The 18399-nt window shown below is 48.6% G+C and overlaps 1 protein-coding gene and 1 pseudogene across 1 annotated transcript in view; one reads left to right on the top strand and one right to left on the bottom strand.

The window, feature by feature from the left end:
* The window catches only part of LOC138070851 (IQ motif and SEC7 domain-containing protein 2), a 76820-nt gene extending 64411 nt beyond the window's left edge, over positions 1 to 12409 (bottom strand). The window contains exon 1 of the mRNA XM_068962135.1: positions 11703 to 12409. Coding sequence (XP_068818236.1) covers positions 11703 to 12409 — 707 coding nt within the window. The remainder of the gene's footprint in view (positions 1 to 11702) is intronic.
* A 1460-nt stretch (positions 12410 to 13869) lies between these two features.
* Positions 13870 to 14684, top strand: LOC138071458 (small ribosomal subunit protein uS2 pseudogene; annotated as a pseudogene).
* The last annotated feature ends 3715 nt before the right edge of the window (positions 14685 to 18399 follow it).

Here is an 18399-nt window from a genome sequence, read left to right on the forward strand (position 1 = left end):
AGAAAAGACAAGGTGCAGCAAGTTGAAAGGGCTCACGAGTACTGGGCAGCATGAATGAAAAACAGACCTTGAGCTGAGTGTTGGTTACATTGGCTTGGCTTGTAAAAAACTGACCAAGCTATTCATTTGTGACATGAGCACTTTTCTGTATACATATTATATTTCAGTAAGAAGTTTAAAAAAAAACCCTCCTAAAAAATCTGCAAGTAAAATGTCCACAGAAGATGTGCTATGATTATCGTGTGGTTTCAAGGAACCCCACACAACAGTAAGTTTAAGTAAGCACATAAATAAATAGATTTATAAGGTGGAAAATCCCAGTCCAGACATGAAACAAAGTAAAAAGTGGCATGACTTCGAGCAATTCATAGAGCATAAGAAAGGAAAATTCATTTGATCTTGATGCTAGGAAAATTTTCCTAGGAGTACAGAAGTTGGAGCAGTGGACCCATGAGAAGTGAGGTGTAATTACAGCACACTATTTGACCCTGCAATGAATAATATGACATAGTCATAATCACATAAACAGCGTATTAGTCAACTTTTAGAGTTCATTTGTCCAGAAAAGCACTGAAGACATAATTACTGTTATAGAACAGAATGCAAATGTAATCAATCTTGCTGGATATGAAAGTACAGAATACAGAAAGTGGGAGGTGGAAAGATAGAGGCGAGATGGAGGGAGGAATGGGGCACTAATAGCTCTATCTTATAAACTGAGTGGTCAAGAGATACTGTTGCAAAATGATGGAACAAGAAATTAGTCTAAATTGTACCTAACAAAGTTACAAAGGTAACTAATACAGGACCAAAATAGTAATATAACTATTAAAGTTTGGGAGGGGGAGAAAAAGTCATGTGCTGTAAATAAGCTAAATTCTCACTTGTCATAGTAGTTCAGTCACATCCCACTCTTTGTGACCCCATGGATTGCAGCACACCAGACTTCCCTGTCCATCACCAACTCCCGGAGCTTGCTCAAACTCATGTCCGTTGAGTCAGTGATGGCATCCAAGGAAGAAGTCAGTAGATGATATATGATGTTTGAAGTTGATAAATGAAGAAATTAGCATCAAAGCATGTTTATTTAGAGATATGAAGTTACCACCAGAAAACCTGAATGGTAGAAGTGGTCACCTCTGGGGGTTGGGTCCTTGGTGACTCGACAGTAAAGAATCTGCCTGCAATGCAAGAGACCTGGGTTCAGTCCCTGGGTCGGGAGGATCCTCTGGAGAAGGGAATGGCAACCCACTCCAGTATTCTTGCCTGGAGAATTCCATGGACAGAGGAGCCTGGAGGGCTATAGTCCATGGTGTCACGAAGAGTTGGACATGACTGAGTGACTAACACTTCTACTCAGGAGGTTGGGAAGTAAGGGACAGGGAGACATTGGTTTTTTATTATATATGTCCTTCTGTGCTATCTGCCCTTTAAAAATTATGTATATGGGGCTTCTCTGATGGCTCAGCGGTAAAGAATCCATCTACCAACACAGGAGACACGAGTTCGATCCCTGATCTGGGCAGATTCCACATGCTGTAGGGCAACTAAACCCGTGGGCCAGAACTACTGAGCCCACGTGTGGCAACTACTGAAGCCCTAGAGCCTGTGCTCCACAACAAGAGGAGGCACTGCAAAAGAAACCTGCATACCACAACTAGGCCCCCACTTGCCTCAACTAGAAAAAGCCTACAAAGCAATGAAGGCCCAGCACAGCCATGAATAAAGAAATATAATTTTAAAATTGTGTATATGTACTGCTTTGATTTAATTTTTAAAAAACAAGTCCCTCTTCTTTCTTTGGACCCCAGTCTCCCACATAGTCCATACAAAGTGGGGAGGTTGATGACTCAAGGTGATGTGAGGTCTTGTTCTCCAAAATCTACGCTTCTTTCTAGAGCAGAAGCAAGACAGGCGAGTGAAAGACTGATTCTTCCCTAACTAACCCTTCGACTCCTCACAGTATCACAATCATCCTTTACAGATGCCTTCTCAGTTGCCCCAGCCTGCACCACCCTCTGGTCTCCTTCAAATCCCACCATCACTAGTCCAGCCTCGCCAGGCTTCCATTCATTCAACTGTTTACACCCATTAGTTATTTATATCTGCCTGAGTCACAAAGGATTTGAGGTGGCTTACTCTAATAACACAGATAAGGAAAGAATAAAAATTGAACTAGAAAATAAGAACTCAGAAAAAGAGATCAACAAAGATGCTAGAGCTGTACTTCAAATTAACTGGTAGCTGAGGCAGAAAGCAATATAAAATGAGCCATGACAGCCTCATATTAGGAAGGAGAAAATACAGCCATTTTCAGGGGAAGCAAACCTTTGCCAAGCACCGAATTCTTCAAGTCATCGTCCATGGGAGATTTCATGAGGGAAAAGGAAATGACTGTTTTTGATTTGTTTTGGTTTTGTTTTGTTGAACTTCAAGTTGTCCTATTTTAATGATTTGCTCTCCAGGTATTTGGATGACTTATCTCCTACAAAAACTGAAGAATCTTAGGTAATATCATGATTATGAAATGAAGTTTATAAGAGCATATATTTTGGCATAATCGAGAATTATGTCATTGGTTTTCTTCCCCTGGAAATGACTATTTACTGAGCACATACAAGTATCAGGGAACGCCATTCAAATGATCTTGGTCAATCCTGAGAGATGGGCATTGTCATCTCATTTTCCAGATGAGGAAACTAAAGGTCAGAGAAGGTGAAATGACCCCAACCCAGTTGGTTGGGCAGAGCCGAGATTCAAACTTAGGTCTGCCTGTCTCCAAAGCTCATTCTTTTTTTTTCCCCACTTTACTTATTTTTTAATTGAAGGATAATTGTTTTACAGAATATTGATGTTTTCTGTCAAACCAAAGCTCATTCTTTACATTTCATACCGGGGGGCCTCAAAACCAAGGCCCCCAGGCTAGAGATACCCTGCCCAAGGCAATGGGGACACAGTGGTGACACAGGCCAACCTTATTCCATGAAAACAGAAAAGGGGGATTACAGGCCTTGCTGCCAAGCCAGAAACTGCCTCTGAGCTGCCTCAGTCACATTAAATGAGGACTTCCAAGTCAGAAAGAAGGTTGGGCCTGGTGCTTCTAGAAAAGGAAACCACAGACCCCAGCTATAAATCTAACCAATCTGACTTCCGAGGGGTTGAACCAGAGCACAGCGTCTGTCTCCCACTGAAGCAAGGGATCCTTTATTCAGGTAATGCATCATCTTTATCGCTTTCTCCCCAAACAAATCACCCGGCCTCCTAGAGGCCCGGCTTTCTCATCTGCGGGACAAAGATAATGATCCCTACCACCTTCACGGGATTTCAAGGCAGAAAATAGCACATTTAAGGAATGATGCTTTAAACACTGGCATTAACACCAGAGTGGCATTTCTAATCAGAGCTCTTCTGCTCACACACATGGAGTGGCCTCCTATTAAGTCCTTTCTCTCTCTGTCAGCCTCAGTCTTCTCATCTGTAAAATGAACAGCCTGAGCCGAGTGATTCTGATATTATTAAAACCCTGCCGGTCATAAATGGCTTAAACTCTGCTATGTCACAGCATTTATCAATGTGCTGTCACTGTCTTTCTCCCCCAGCAGGTTATCTCTACTCCTACCACCCAAGTTCAGGCCTTGTCACCTCTCATCTAGCCTGTCACAACGGCCTCATCACTGGATGCCCTCTAGTCTATCTCTCAAAGTGCAGAGATCTAGCAGAGATCTCTCCAAAACATGGCTCTCAACAGCCACTCCATGCTCTGCAATACACACCTCTTCCCTCAGCTTAGAACTCCACGTTGGTTCCCAATTCCTAACAGAATAAAGCTCCTCATGCTGCTACTCAAGGGTCCTGATCTGGGCCAGCCAAGTCATCAGACTCTTCTCTGGATCTTCCCGGTTTGTGCTCTAGGTTGTACTGACCTGGTAAATGTGCTCCCCTCCCCACCTCCATACACCCTGCTGGCTCTCTGCCTTAACCACCCTTTGGCTCCCAATTCCCACTGACCAAGATGCCATCCTGCTTCACCCAGGTTACCCCTGTTCATCCTCCAAGCCTCAGAAAACCCATCGGGAAACCCTCCCCATCAGTCTGGGTAGATGTCCCTCCTTTGGGCATCCATGGCCTCCTGTGTTCCCCTCTGGCATAGCACACAGGACCCACATTAGTCTTTTCCACCCGACTGTGAGCCCCCTGAAGCCAAGAAGAGTATACTACCCATGACGGAATTCCACTGCCTGCAACAGCGCAAGCTGTGGCATATCCCTGGTGTACAATATTCACTGGACGGCCCTCTCTCTCTCTCAGAAATGTGGTGAGCTCCCTCATGGCCTCTCCCCGTGCCTTTTTCCATGGCACAGAATTTCGCAAAGTTATTATTAATAATAATAAAAATGCCTATGGCTGAGTAAACACACACTCTTCGCTGAACACTTCTGTATCTGTCATCTCACTCAGTTCTCACAACAATCACTAAATGGGTCATTTATGAATTGCCTAGCATAGCAGGTGTACAGTTGTGAGCGATGCCTCCCAGTTTTATAAAGACATTTGAGGGAAGGAAGAAATTATATACTTTTTTTTTTTAGCACAGATATAATGACAACAATTTTAAAGTAGTTCTATAGAGGAAAATATAGGTTTTCTTCAGGTGAATGCACTAAACTGCATATGGACTCCATCAGAAAATCACAAGCCTCATCCAGATATGCAGTCTTATTATCCCTTAAAAAAATATATAAATACACATACACATACATATATATATATATACACATACACACATATATATATATATATCACAGCTACAAATACATTTGACATTAGTGAAATGGTACATATCAGGTGATAATTGTGATAAATATTCCTCTAAAATGTTAGAAGAATCATCCTGATCTGGCGTGTAGCCCTGGGTGGTCATCTTTGAAAAGGATGTGATGAGACAATCTTGGCTGGGTTGTCTTGTTTGCAAAACTTCACCTCTAGAGGGCAGGGCAGGCTCACAGATTATTTTCCATCCTTATTCCTCAGTTTTCCATCCTATCAGGACCTTGCCGAGTGTGGTAGACAGTCAGGAAACTTTCTGATACATTTTTGTGGGGTAGGAGGCCAGGGGCAATGGGAATCTCACCCATTAGAAAATAAAGTTTTATCCCCATTTACTACTTGAGAAAAAGAAGGCTCAGGAAGTTAAGTGACTTTCCTTAAGTCATGTGAAGTCCTCATTCCCACAACACCACATTTTCTAAATTCAAAGGTCCCAGGGAACTTCAGCTCCTATGTGCTTAAGAACAGGTATCCTGGGACTTCCCTGATGGTCCAGTGTCTAAGACTCTGTTTTCCCAATGCAGGGGGCACGGGTTCAACCCCTGGTTGGGGAACTAACATCCTACATGCCACACTGTGTGGCAAAAAAAAAAAAAAAAAAAAACAAACCTCAAAACAAAAACAAAAAACCAAACAATAAAACAGGCATCCTTGCATGAGTGCTTTTCAACTTGAATGCCTGGAGAGAGACCCAATACTACAAGGAAGTGAGGGTAACCAGCAAGTGATCTTGCCCTAAATGGCTTACTGCAAGAGAGAAATAAGTCATTTACTCACCATTCTTCCCTGTGACCAGTGTTGATTCTTCTGCCAGGGAACATAGCAGAGAATGAGCTAGAATGACTGTCTTATTCTGACTCCAAGACACTGTGCCCGGCCCAGGGTCAGAGCCCAATAAAAATTTGATGGCTAAATAAGTAACTTCCCACTGGATGAGGCAGATGGTACACAGTCCTATGCAGGCCTCTTTGCTCCTTTCAGGACAGACGGTCTCACATTGAGGGAGAAGACCATGGTATGGGAAGGACAGGTAATGGTGAGCAGATTGGCTTAAATGTCTCTAAAGTCTCATCTGACTCCACTACCCTGACATCCTATGAACTGGGAGACTGGTAAGTGGGAAGAACACAGAGGGCAGAGGCCAAACAGCTCAGTGTGAGGAAAAAGCCACACAGAAGCCAAGAGAACTCTGGAATTGAGTCATCTCTCTCTACAGGAGTCCTGAAAGGAAGAACACCTTAGCCAGCCCTGGCTGTTAGTGTCCCAGGACTTAACCTGACATTCATTTGTCTGCTCAGCATTTACTGAGCAGCTACTATGTGGTCCGCCATGCATTTCCAAGCTTCTAGCTCCTTCAGTTACACCCACAGCACCTAGCACTGGGACTGATACAACATGCATATGATACACAGCTATGAAATCTCAATCTGAAGGAGCCCTCAAGCTAGTAGAGATGATACAAGATATAAACAAATAAATGTATAAAGAGGGACAAAGTGCTCGTTTCAAGGGTCAGGGATAGATCAGGGAACAAACATGGGAGAGGTGACAGCAGTGGAGTGCAGCCTGGGCACTGGATGGAACAGCCCAGGAGGAAGGAACAGCGTGAGCAAAGACCCAGAGGCTTGGACTTCCCTGGTGGTCCATTGGTTAAGACTCTGCACTTCCAATGCAGGGAAGTCTCGGGTTCTATCCCTGGTTGGAGAACTAAGCTCCTGCATGCTGTGGGTGTGGCCAAAATAATAATAATAAAGACTCAGAGGCTCTCAGGGGGCTGAGTGCGCTGACAATGGGGCACACAGGCCAGGCTGGCTGTAACTCAGTCTGTGTGAGGGGGACTATAAAAAGATGAGAGGAGAAAGGTAAGATCCTAAAGGGCCCATGCATGGCAGGCAGAGCTGTCTGAAACCTCTTCCTAATGGCCAGGACAGCAGGAAACTGCTGGAGCCCCACAGAAAGCTTGGTCTGGCTGTACCTCATCAGGGGCTCAAGGGAGCAAGAGCAGGAGGGCATCGATTAGGAGTCTGTGGTCAAAATCCAAGAGGCTACCAGGAGAGGGAGCTTGACTCAAGCAGCGGTCCCAGGAGCTCTGCAGGTGGAAGCCCAGAGCTACACTCAGAGCATGTTAAACCATCTTCACGCCCACCTCCAGGAGGCAATGGTAGACCAAAGGCTCAGTAGCCAGATAGTTCTGGGCCCCATGCAGTTGTGTAACCTTGGGCAGGTCACCGTACCTCTCTGATCTCCCATTTCTCTGTCTGAAAAATGAGGATAACACGAACACCCACCTGGCACAGACTCTGTAAATGAGATAAGAAGCAGCACAGAATGGTGGGTGAGAATGCTGTGGATGGACTCTGGAGTCCAGCCACCTGGACTCCTAGCTCCTTCTTAGTTCTGCCATTTATGCACTGAGTGACCTTGGGGAAGTTATCCCACCTTTCTGGGCCTCAATTTCCTCATCTGTGAAGTGGACTTTATAACAGTATCTATCAATAATACATCAAGGGATTCATGTGGTGATTGAATGAATTAATATACGGAAAGCACTTGGAACAAACAGTGCTTGGCACACAGTAAATGCAGGTTAAAACAATGTTGGCTACTGTTACATAAAACCACACAGGGTGGTGCCTGGCACACAGAATTGAGGCTCACTCAGCGTATGTGTGGCCCCTTCTCCATGCCCCAGGCCTCTTCTGTGCTCCCAGAAAATTCAGAGGCCATGGGAGGCAGAGGTGGGACAGATGAAAGAATAGCAGAGAGCAAGCCTGGATTTGGTCTTCTTCCCCTTGCCTATCCACCCAACACCGGGTGATATCCACTCTCTTCAAAGCTCCCCCTGCCCCAGGTCCTGGTCTCCACTCCTCACTGCCTGTGCTACTCATTTTGTCCTAAGCACCAGCACTATGATGGGTCAGGTATGGTCCCCTGTATCTTTGGCCAGGGGAGGGGGTGGGGGGATCTCAAGAACAGAAAGTGTGGTGTTTGCTCAGCCTGGAGGCCCCTCCTGCTCTCTGTACACAGCCAAGAAATGTTTGTGGATGACAACAGCCCCATTCTCGCCCCAGATCTAGACAGAGAAGCAAGATTCCTCTAATTCTCATTCAATTCGACATTATCATTGCCTCCCACACAACTATAATGCTCCCAACACAGTGGTGGGGAAAGGAATGGTATTCCCTCCTGAGAAGAAGGAGAGGACCCCCCCCCCCGGGAAAAGTGCCCAAGACCCCAAAGGAGACAGACTTCCCTAGGGCCCCTCCCTGGGCTCCCTCCCTCCCCCCAGCATCCACAGCCCCTGCAGGGAGCACACTGTCAGTCCACTGCACACAGGAGACGCCACAGCAGTGCCTAGACCAGCACTGCCCTGGCTGACAGGAACACCAGGCTGGCCCTGCTGACTGCTGTCCCCTAGTGCAAGCCAGCTTGCTGGGTGGGCAGAGGATGGAGAGTTACCACCAAACAGGCTTCAGCCCACCACTGCCTACGGCAAAGCCAGAGCTGGGCCCAGGCAAAAAGAGTGGGAAATGCAGCTCTCTCCAGCGTGGAGGACTCAGCAGCGGCCCCCAGCACAACTGTAAATCATTCTAGGCGCCAGGTTGACAAGGGGGCCCAGGCCATGATCGACAACAAAAACAGAGATCTTCTCTAATCATGACGAGTGAGGCGAGGGGGGGAAAGGGTGACAATTCCACGGGGACAGACCTGAGCATGGTGGATATCAGCAGCTGCTAAACAAACAGACAGACAAACAAAAGCAAGCGAAGACTTCACATACAAAGGCCCAGAGGCCAGAAGGAGGTCGGGCTTTATCATGCGCTATGCTGCACTAGGAAGGCCACACCCAGAGCACAGCAGAAGGCAGACTGGCATCTGGGAACCTGTCCAGGAGAGACAGTGCGGGAGGGTGTGGGAATCCTGGGGGGATGACATGGGTGGGGGTGGACATAACAGCTGCTATCAACTGCAGTAGAGGGCAAGTTCCCAGGCTTGGGAGTCTGTCTCATGGCTCTGTGACCTCTGGAGTGTTGCTTCACTTCTCTGAGCCCTCGGTTTCTTTGGCTGGAAAACGTGGGTTGTGGTGACAGACGCACAGGGTAGCTGGGAGGACTGAATATGCCCCTGGGTGAGGGGCCCTTCCGTGCTGGGCCCAGGCCCCTCTCTCCTCTCTTTCTCCACCAGAGGGAGCCGGGGGGCCAGGAGCGCCCTGCTTGTACCAGCTCTACCTAGCCTCCCCCAGTGCTGCAGCCTCTGCTGCTCAACTCCCACCCTGCCTGCCCTGGCTTTCAGCAGCAGCCTCTCACCCACTCCTTACAAACCCAGAGGAGGCCTGGCAGGGGAGTAGCTTGCAGCAGCTGTGGCGACAACAATGGCTACTGCATCAACAGGCCCTCCTGACACCTGGCCGAGAGAGAGGGAGGGAGAGTGGAAAGGAGGGAGACAAGGCCTTCTGCCCTCCCCCATCAACTCCCCCTCTCATCACTCATTCCAGAGCCATCTTCCCCTGCTCGAATCCTCCAGAGACCTCAGGCTCTCTTGGCCTCTTCCAGTTTGCGACCTGGTCAGGTCCTGAGGCTCCAGAAAGCTCCAGTGGAAAAATAACAGGCCTTGGAGACAGGTGGACTCGGGTTATAGCCCTAGCTCTATTAAGAACTGGCAGTGTAACCTTGAGCAAGGTCCCTTCATTTTTTGGAGCCTCAGTTTCCCCATCTCTAAAATGGAGTTGCTAATGCTCACTGCACAGGGTCTGTTGCGAGGACCGAAAGAGGTAATAATGGATGTGCAAATATTTATGGTTAGGAGAAATTGGAAGTACCATCTAAAACCCCCTTATTAACCCATTAGGAAATGGGAAGCAACAAACACAAATGTGTTTCACAAAATGTGAAATCCAACGAACAGCCTGGAGGCTGCACAGAGGGAAGGACGGAGAGGCAAGCCTGCCCAGATGGCAGAAGCCCAGAGCTCAAGAGCAAACAGGCTTCCAAACTCACATCTGCAGGGTGGAGAATAGGAGGGGAACTGAATCCTAGAACTGGGGAAAGCCTTGGTCATTTCATAGGGCTTTCCACCAGTTCAGGAATTATGTTTTCTCTAGCCCTTCCCGATCCCCTTGAGGCAGTCCACTGCCTCACCAGACCAGGTTGGAAAGTTCTTCCTGATTTATCCCCAATTTTCCCATTGCTCCCTGTTCTGCGACCTGGAGCATACATAACAAGGCTGCTTCGTCTGTCACAGGCTTGAGCACTCTGGAAGTCTTCTGCAGCCAGGCTCAAGGACCACAATGCCCATTTAGTGTCCCTTTGCCTTCACCCTACCATGGTCCTCTCCTGAAAGGGTCTTGCTTGGTTGACCTGGCCCCTCCCTCCAGTGTGGGGCCCCAAGCTCCACACAGTCAGTCCTCCTGGAATGGGCTCCAAGCAGCCCCCACCCCCTCCCCCAGGCAGAAGAGCCCATCTCCCTGTGGGGCAGCCCACAGCAAACCTCAGCTGAGGGTGCGCTGCAGTGAAGCCCAGCCGAGTCCTTGAGCTGCAGCTGCTGCTCCTGGGGCCCAGCCATCTCAACCCAGCACCCCAGCCTGCTGCCTCACCACGGGGGAGTTGCAGAGAGCTGTCTCCCGGCAGATTTCCTGAGGCAGAAGGCTTCCCCACCCCCAGCCCAGCCTCCAAGAGACACTCCGCTGGTTGTGGCACATGGTAGGACCAGCTGAGCCGTGAGAGGAGGAGGAAAGCTGTCCATTTGCTAGAGGACTTCAGACTTGGTCTGTAGTGGTGGCTGGATTAGTCACAGAACCATCAAATCTAAGCTGGAGGGGCCATTCAAGAGAATTCAAGGCAGATCCTGCCTTTTATAAAGATATGGGGGAACTGATGCCCTAAGAGAGGAAGGGACTCAGTCAAGGTCACAAAGCCAATCTGCAGCAGAGCTGGAAGGGGAACCTGGGTTTCCTAACTCCCGGTTCAGTATTCTTTCCAGTCCAGCAGAAGAGAAATCAGGGAGCCTTTAAGGCAGCCCTGTGAGCCTGCACACCCTTGGCTCCCTCAGCTTGACATTTATCCCAACCAGCTCACCATGGTATCTGCATGGGGAAGGGGACCCAGCCCATGCCCCACCAACCCAAGAGATGATGCCAAGGTGTCCCAAATAAGCAGACACACAGACCCCAGCACAGACACTGGCACTGATCCAACAAGAGGGAAGATCTGTAGACTTCTCTTGCTGGTATGCTCTTTAATTGGGCGGTGTTTTTCTTGAGGGTGGAGAGGGGGTGGTCTTTGAGGAACGAGCCAAGGGCCGGGCCTCCATCTTTGCTCCCCCGGCCAGGACGTGCTGCAGTTCCCCCTCAGAGGGACGTCTCAGCCTCCAGCTGCCGTTCTGGTCCCCACTTGCCAGAGGAGAAAAGATCAGGCCTGCGCTCAGGACCTGCAGAGGAGACCCGAACGGTGGGGGGAGTCGCGGCCGGGGGTGGGGGGGAGGGAGGGCTTTCGTTCCCCTGCGTCTCTGAGCTGACATCGTGACAGACAATAAATATCCCAACCGGCACATCCAAAGAGAATAAATAAAGAAATGAAAAGCCATCCTCTGGCAAGGATACAGGGAGGGGGTGAAGAAGTGGATGGGGTGACGACCGCTCCAAGCTCTCACTGGCCACGGTTTCGAGAAAGAAGAGATGCCTGCATTCATCGGGCCAACCCACTCTGGGGAAGCTAGAGAAGGGGTATCGGCTGCCTGAGGGGGCGCCCGGCTTTTCCCGACAGGTTGGGACAGGAGAGGACACGGAATCAGGCACTGGCTTCTTACTTTACTAGCCGTTCAAGTTGAAGAGGGAACTAGCGGGGAAGAACCGGGGAAAACAAACACGCGTTCCTTACTTTCTCTGGAGGGTTGTGGCGGGGCTGGTGCTGGTACTGGTGCTGTGGCCGCCGCCGGCCCCGGGGCTGGAGCTCCTGGATGCGCCGCGGCTCAGCTGGCCCCGCTCCCGCGGTGGCCGGGGCCCCACGCCCACCGCCGCCGAATAGCCGGATTCCTTCTCGCGGCCCGGGTGCGCCGGCCCAGCCTCCCTCCCGCCACGCTCGCGACCCAGGGCTGGGTTCTCGTGGTGCAGGTGGCACTGGGCCACGTCGCGCTCGCGGGCAGAGTAAGCAGCAGTGTCCTGGAGTGGGTAGGAGGCGTCCCGCTCCTTGTCCCGATACACAGCCTCCCGGTTCTGGTAGGCGCCGTCCCGGTTCGGGTAGCCCACGTCCCGGGCCGCCTGGTGGAACTGGCTCTCCCGCAGCTCGCGGTGGTGGAACTGGGTCTCGCGCAGGTTCTGGTATTGGCTCTCGCGGCTCGGGCTATCCCGCGCGCCGTGGGGGTCCCGGTGCAGCTCCCCGCGGTGCAGCTGGCTCTCCTCCCTCAGATCGCGGTTCTCCTGGGTGAGCTGGTCCAGCTGGCCCTCCAGCTCTTCGATGCGCCGCCGCTGGGTCTCCAGCAGCTGCTGCTGGCTCTCGATGATGTTGTTCAGCTCCAGCAGGTACTCCACCGCTCGGTTGGGGCTCTCGGATCCCGGGCCGCCCGGGGGACCCGACCCCGCCTCCATCCTGGCGGCCCAGGGGCAGGGGAAGGGGCAGGAAAGCCCGATCCCAGCTCGCTCACGGCGCCACCCTCCCCCGGGCCCAGCCGGGGGAGGGGGCCGGCGGGACGCGAGGGCGCGCACCGGGCTCGAGGGCCCGGGGGCCCGGGGGGGCCCGGGAGACAGCTCTGGGGCCGGCGGCACGGGGAGCAGGAGCTGAGGCTACCGCCGCCGCCGCCGCCGCCGCCGCCGCCACGGCTCCCGAGGACGCGGCCCGCGGCGCTCCGCCCGCTGCGGAGTCACTGCGCAGCGCGGCCGCGCGGGACCGCCCCGGCCGCCGGCCCGCCCCCCGCCCCTGCCCCCACCCCGCGCGCCCGGCCCGCCCCCGCGCGTCCCACCTGCAGCCGCCGCAGGCGCCCGAAGCTGGACCCGCCCCAAGGGCCCCACGGGCCAGCCGCATCGCAAGCTGCTGGAGATCTCTCCATTTCACCGGTCCCAGGGTCCTCAATTAATGCAGCCTAAAGAAGCCCTCTATCCCAGTCCGTTCCAACCTCCTCGGGTCCACAGGCCCAAGATCCTCATCTAAGACCTTCCAGGAACCTCCATCCCAGGCAGCCCCCAGGTCCAGGAATCCCTCAGACTCCCCATCCCCTGGGTCTGCCAATCCCAAGTGTCAGTGTTCCTATCCCATCCAACCCCTGGACTTTCTACCTTTGGGGACCACTCTCCAGCCCATATCATGGGCAGTCCCCAGGATCTCCCACCTCAACAAGCCCTGGGACTCCCCATCACAACCAGTCTTAGGCTCAAAGCTCCATTCATTCATTCAGCCCTCATTTTCTGCTCTCCTTTGGAAATGCTCATCTCCATTTACTCCATCACCTCCATCCAATGAAACTGTACCCATCCTGCAAGACAAACACCACCTCATTGAAGCCAGCCCTGATCTCCCCAGCCAGGAGCACTCACTTCCTTCACACTTGTGGAACTCTGCTTTACAGCCCATTTGTTTTTGTTCTTGTTGCATGTCCTCTGCCAGACCAAGCTCCTTAAAGCCAGAAACATGTCTTCATTCATCTTTGTGAGCAGGCTGGAACAGAAGAGAAAGCTTGAGTTTTACAGTCGTACAGAACTGGATTTAAATTTCATCTCTCTGAACTTCCTTTTCCCTCTCAGTAACACCTACCTCACAGGGGGTGGTCTTGGGAAAACCATGCAAAATCATTTGGCACAGAAAAGACAATGCAGAGAATGAAAGAAAATATTTGCAAATGATATATCTGAATATGTAAAGAACTCTTACAGTTCAACAGCAAAAAGACAACTCATTTTTTTTAATGGGCAAAGGACTTGAATAGATACTTCTCCAAAGATATACAAATGACCATTAAGCACATGAAAAGATACTCAACATTATTAGCCATCAGGGGAATGCAGATAAAAACCACAGTGAGCTTTCCTTCCTAATGTAAAAGGAAACTTTCACAATGTCCAGAGCCCTTGATACCCTACAGATGAAGGAGGAGGATATCCTTAAATTCCTTGCAGCAGGAACCCACTTAGGTGGCACCAACCTTGACTTCCAAATGGAACTGTACATCTACAGAATGAAGTGATAACATCTACATCATAAATCTGAAGAGAACCTGAGAGAAGGTTCTGCTGGTGACTCATGCCATTGAAAACCCAGTTGATGTCAGTGTCACATCCTCCAGGAATACTGGCCACCAAGCTGGAGTGAAGTTTGCTGCTGTCACTGGAGCCACTCCTATGGCTGGCTCCTTCACTCCTGGAATCTTTTGTTAATGAGATCCAGGCAGCCTTCCATGAGCCATAACTTCCAGTGGTCACTGATCCCATAGCTGACCACCAGCCTCTCACAGAGGCATCTTATGTTGATCTGCCCACCACTGCTCTGCGTGACACAGATTCTCCTCTGCTCCAGGTGGACATTGCCACCCCAGGCAACAACAAGGGAACCCACTCCATGGGTCTGATGTGAATACTGTCCTGGGAAGTACAGTGCATGCGTGACACCGTCTTCCATGAGCACTCACGGGTCGTCATGCCTGATCTCTGTTTCTACAGAGACCCTGTAGAGATCGAAAAGAATAAGTAGGTCACTGATGGAAAGGCTGTGACCAAGAAGGAATTTCAGACCGAATGGACCGCTCTAGTCCCTGAGTTTACTGCTACTCAACCTGAGATCACAGGCTGGTCTGAAGGCATGTTGGTGCTCTGTGCGCCTATTGAGCAGTTCTCTGCCAAAGATCGGAGCATTCAATCCACCACTGAAGACTGATCCCAAGGCAGTGAATTGGTAAAAATGACCATTGGGTAGTATTAAGCTGTTCTCCACAGGCTCTTGAACAGAAAACAGAAATAAAGCTGTTGAAAAATAAACATCAGTTTCTTAAAACACACATATACAGATACCACTTCACATCCACTATGATAACTAAAATAAAAAGGACAAACAGGGAGTAGTGTTGGTTGAGCATGTAGAACGATTGGAACTCTCAGTCGTTACTACTGGAAATGTAAAATGGTGTGGTTGCTTTGGAAGACCGTTTGGAAGTTTCTCAAATTGTTAAATATAGGATTACCATATGACCCAGGAATCCACTCCTAGGAATATAGCCAAGGGAAATGAAACATGTTTACATGAAAACTTATACATGAATGTTCATAGCAGCATTATTCATAATAGCCCCAAAATGAAAACAATTAAATGTGTATCTGTTGATGAATGGGTTAACAAAATGTGGTATATCCACATGGAGGAATATTATTCAGCCATAAAAATGACTGGAATTCCAAAATATATAAACAGCTCATCTAACTCTCTCTATATAAAAAGAACAACCTGATTTTTAAAATGGGCAGAAGACCTGAATAGACTTTTTCCCAAAGAAGATGTACAGATGGCCAACAGGCCCATGAAAAGATGCTCAACATTACTAAACATCAGAGAAATGCAAATCAAAACCACAGTGAGATATCACCTCACATCTGCCAGAATGTCTATCATCAAAAGACCACAAACAACAAATGTTGATGAGGATGTGAAGAAAAGGGAACCCTAGTACACTGTTGGTAGAAATGCAAATTGGTTCAGCCATTGTGTAAAGCAGTATGGAGTTTCCTCACAAAAAACTAAAAATAGAACTGCCATATGAGCCAGCAATTTTACTCCTAGGTATATATCCAAAGAAAATGAAAACATTACTTCAAAAAGATATATGCATGCCAATATTAACAGAGGAATGGATAAAGAAGATGTGGTATGTGTACGAGATGGAATACTGTGCATCCATAAAAAGAATGGAATTTTGCCATTTGAAACAATATGGATGGACTTGGAGGGTATTATGCTAAATGAACTAAGTCAGACAGTGAAAGACAAATACTGTATGATATCATTTATATGTGGAATGTAAAAAATAAAATAAACTAATGAGTATGGCCAAACAGAAACAGACTTACAATTATTGGTTGTTACCAAATTAGTGGTTACCGGTGGGGAGAAGGAAGGGGAGAGAGGCAATAGAGGGGTAGGGGGAACTACTGTCTATAAAATAAGTAAGCCAATAGTTAAAACGGATAACCAACAAGGACCTATTGTATAGCATAGGGAACTCTTCTGAATGTTATGTGGCAGTCTGAATGGGAGGGGAATTTGGGGAGAACAATTCTCCCCCATGGCTGAGTCACTTTGCCAACCACCCGAAACTATCATAGCATTGTTGATTGGCTATACTCCAATACAAAATAAAAAGTTTTTTAAAAATAAATAAGCTGTAAAGATATATTGTATAGCACAGGGAATATAGCCAATTTTTACAATAACTATAAATTGAGTATAACCTTTAAAAATTGTGAATCACTGTATTGTACACCTGAAACATATAATATTGTAAATCAACTATACCTCAATTTTTGAAAGAAGGGATGAAGTACTAATACATGCTAAAACATGGATGAACCTTGAAAACATTATGCTAAAAGAGACACAAAAGTCCACATATTGCATGATTCCATTAGATAAAATTCCAGAATAGGCAAATCCATAGAGACAGAAAGTAGAGTAATGGTTGTTAGGGGCGAGGGCATGGGTTGGGGGAAGAGGAGTGACTGCTATAGGGTTTTGGGGAGGGAGAATGAAAATTTTCTAAAATTAGATGGTGGTGATGGTTGCACAACGCTGTTAATTCAAAACCACTGGACTGTACATTTTAAAAGGGAGAATCTTATGGTATATGAACTGTATCTTGATAAAACTGCTTTTTACAAACACTTTGCACAGAGTCTAGCGTAAAACAGCAGCTACAGTTAAAAAAAAAAAACACACACACATCTATGGTGCTTACCATGTGGCTGGCCCTGTGCTAAGTACTCTACATGCACGAGCTCAATCTGCATGACAATCCTGTGAGGTGGATGATGTTATTACCTCCATGTCATGGATGGGGAAAGCGAAACCCAGAGGTTGAATGACTCGCCCAGGGTCACACAGAAACATAGCCAGGAAGCTCAGATGTTTCTTTTTCACATCGCTGCTGCTGCTGCTATGTCACTTCAGTCGTGTCCAACTCTGTGTGACCCCAGAGACGGCAGCCCACCAAGGCTCCCGTCGCTGGGCTTCTCCAGGCAAGAACACTGGAGTGGGTTGCCATTTCCTTCTCCAATGCATGCAAGTGGAAAGTGAAAGTGAAGTTGCTCAGTCGTGTCTGACTCTTCACGACTCCATGGACTGCAGCCCACCAGGCTCCCCCGTCCACGGGATTTTCCAGGCAAGAGTACTGGAGTGGGGCGCCACTGCTTTCGTTAATACCTTGTACAAAATAGGTGCTCCGTAAGAGTTAAATTAATATAGCTATCAAATACTTCTATTTCCAGCAAATATTTACAGAGTATTTATTATGTTCCAGGCAAACCTGTGTTCCCTTTCCTGTCCCTGCTTCTCTCATTCAGATTGTGAGGCAGCAGGCAGATGGGTACTAAGTTTCAGTTACAAAATATTTATTGTCTACTATGTGTCAAGCAGTATTCTAGACACTGAGGATATAGCAATGAACCAAATAGACAACAGTTCCTAACCTCATGAGCTGACATTGTACTGGGGGAGAGAGACAATAAAGAACTGAAATACATAGAACATGTCAGATGGTGTACCGAGTTGAATAGTAGCCCCCAAACTTGATGTCCACCCTGTGCATGTGATCTTTTTGGGAAATTCGGATCTTTACAGATGTACTTAAGGTAAAGTCATATTCTATTGGCATGGGTCTTCATCTAATGAGTTAGGAAGATCCCCTGGAGAAGGGAAAGGCCACCCACTCCAGTATTCTGACCTGGAGAATTCCATGGAATACAGCCCATGGGGTTACAAAGAGTTGGACACAACTGAGCAACTTTTACTTTCACTCCATCTAATGACCAGTGTCCTTAAAAGAAGAGGGAAATTCGGACGTTGATACACACACACACAGAATGCCATGTGAAGATGAAGGCAGAGCTTGGAGTCTCCATGGTAGAGAACACAAAGGATTGCTGGCAACCACCAGAAGCTAGAAGAGGCATGGAAGGATTCTTTCCTCCAGCCTTCATAGAGAGCATAGCCCTGCTCTCTTTGAAGAAGTCCCATTTCAGACTTCTAGCCCCCAGAACTGAGAGAGAATAAATGTCGGCTGTTTCAAGCCACCCTGTTTGTGGTACTTTGTTATGGCAGCCCTAGGAAATGACCCTAGATGGTGCTCTGGAGAAAGGCAAAGCAAGGAAGGATGATGGAGAGCTCTGGGTGAATTACACATAGCCTGCGCCCTAAGGGAACTCCCAGTCTAGTCAGAGAATTACAATCAATCCTATGTTCCAAAAAGGAGTAACAAAATGGAACGTGCAAAGCACAAGAGTGGAGTCACCAGGACTAGGATGTTGGGAGGTCTTTATATATTTGAGCTGGGCTGAGGATTTCAACAGGTGGAAGTGGTAGAGCTGAGAAACCCCTGTTGGAGTCC

Source organism: Capricornis sumatraensis, chromosome X (assembly GCF_032405125.1).
Source record: "Capricornis sumatraensis isolate serow.1 chromosome X, serow.2, whole genome shotgun sequence".
Lineage (NCBI taxonomy): Eukaryota > Metazoa > Chordata > Mammalia > Artiodactyla > Bovidae > Capricornis > Capricornis sumatraensis.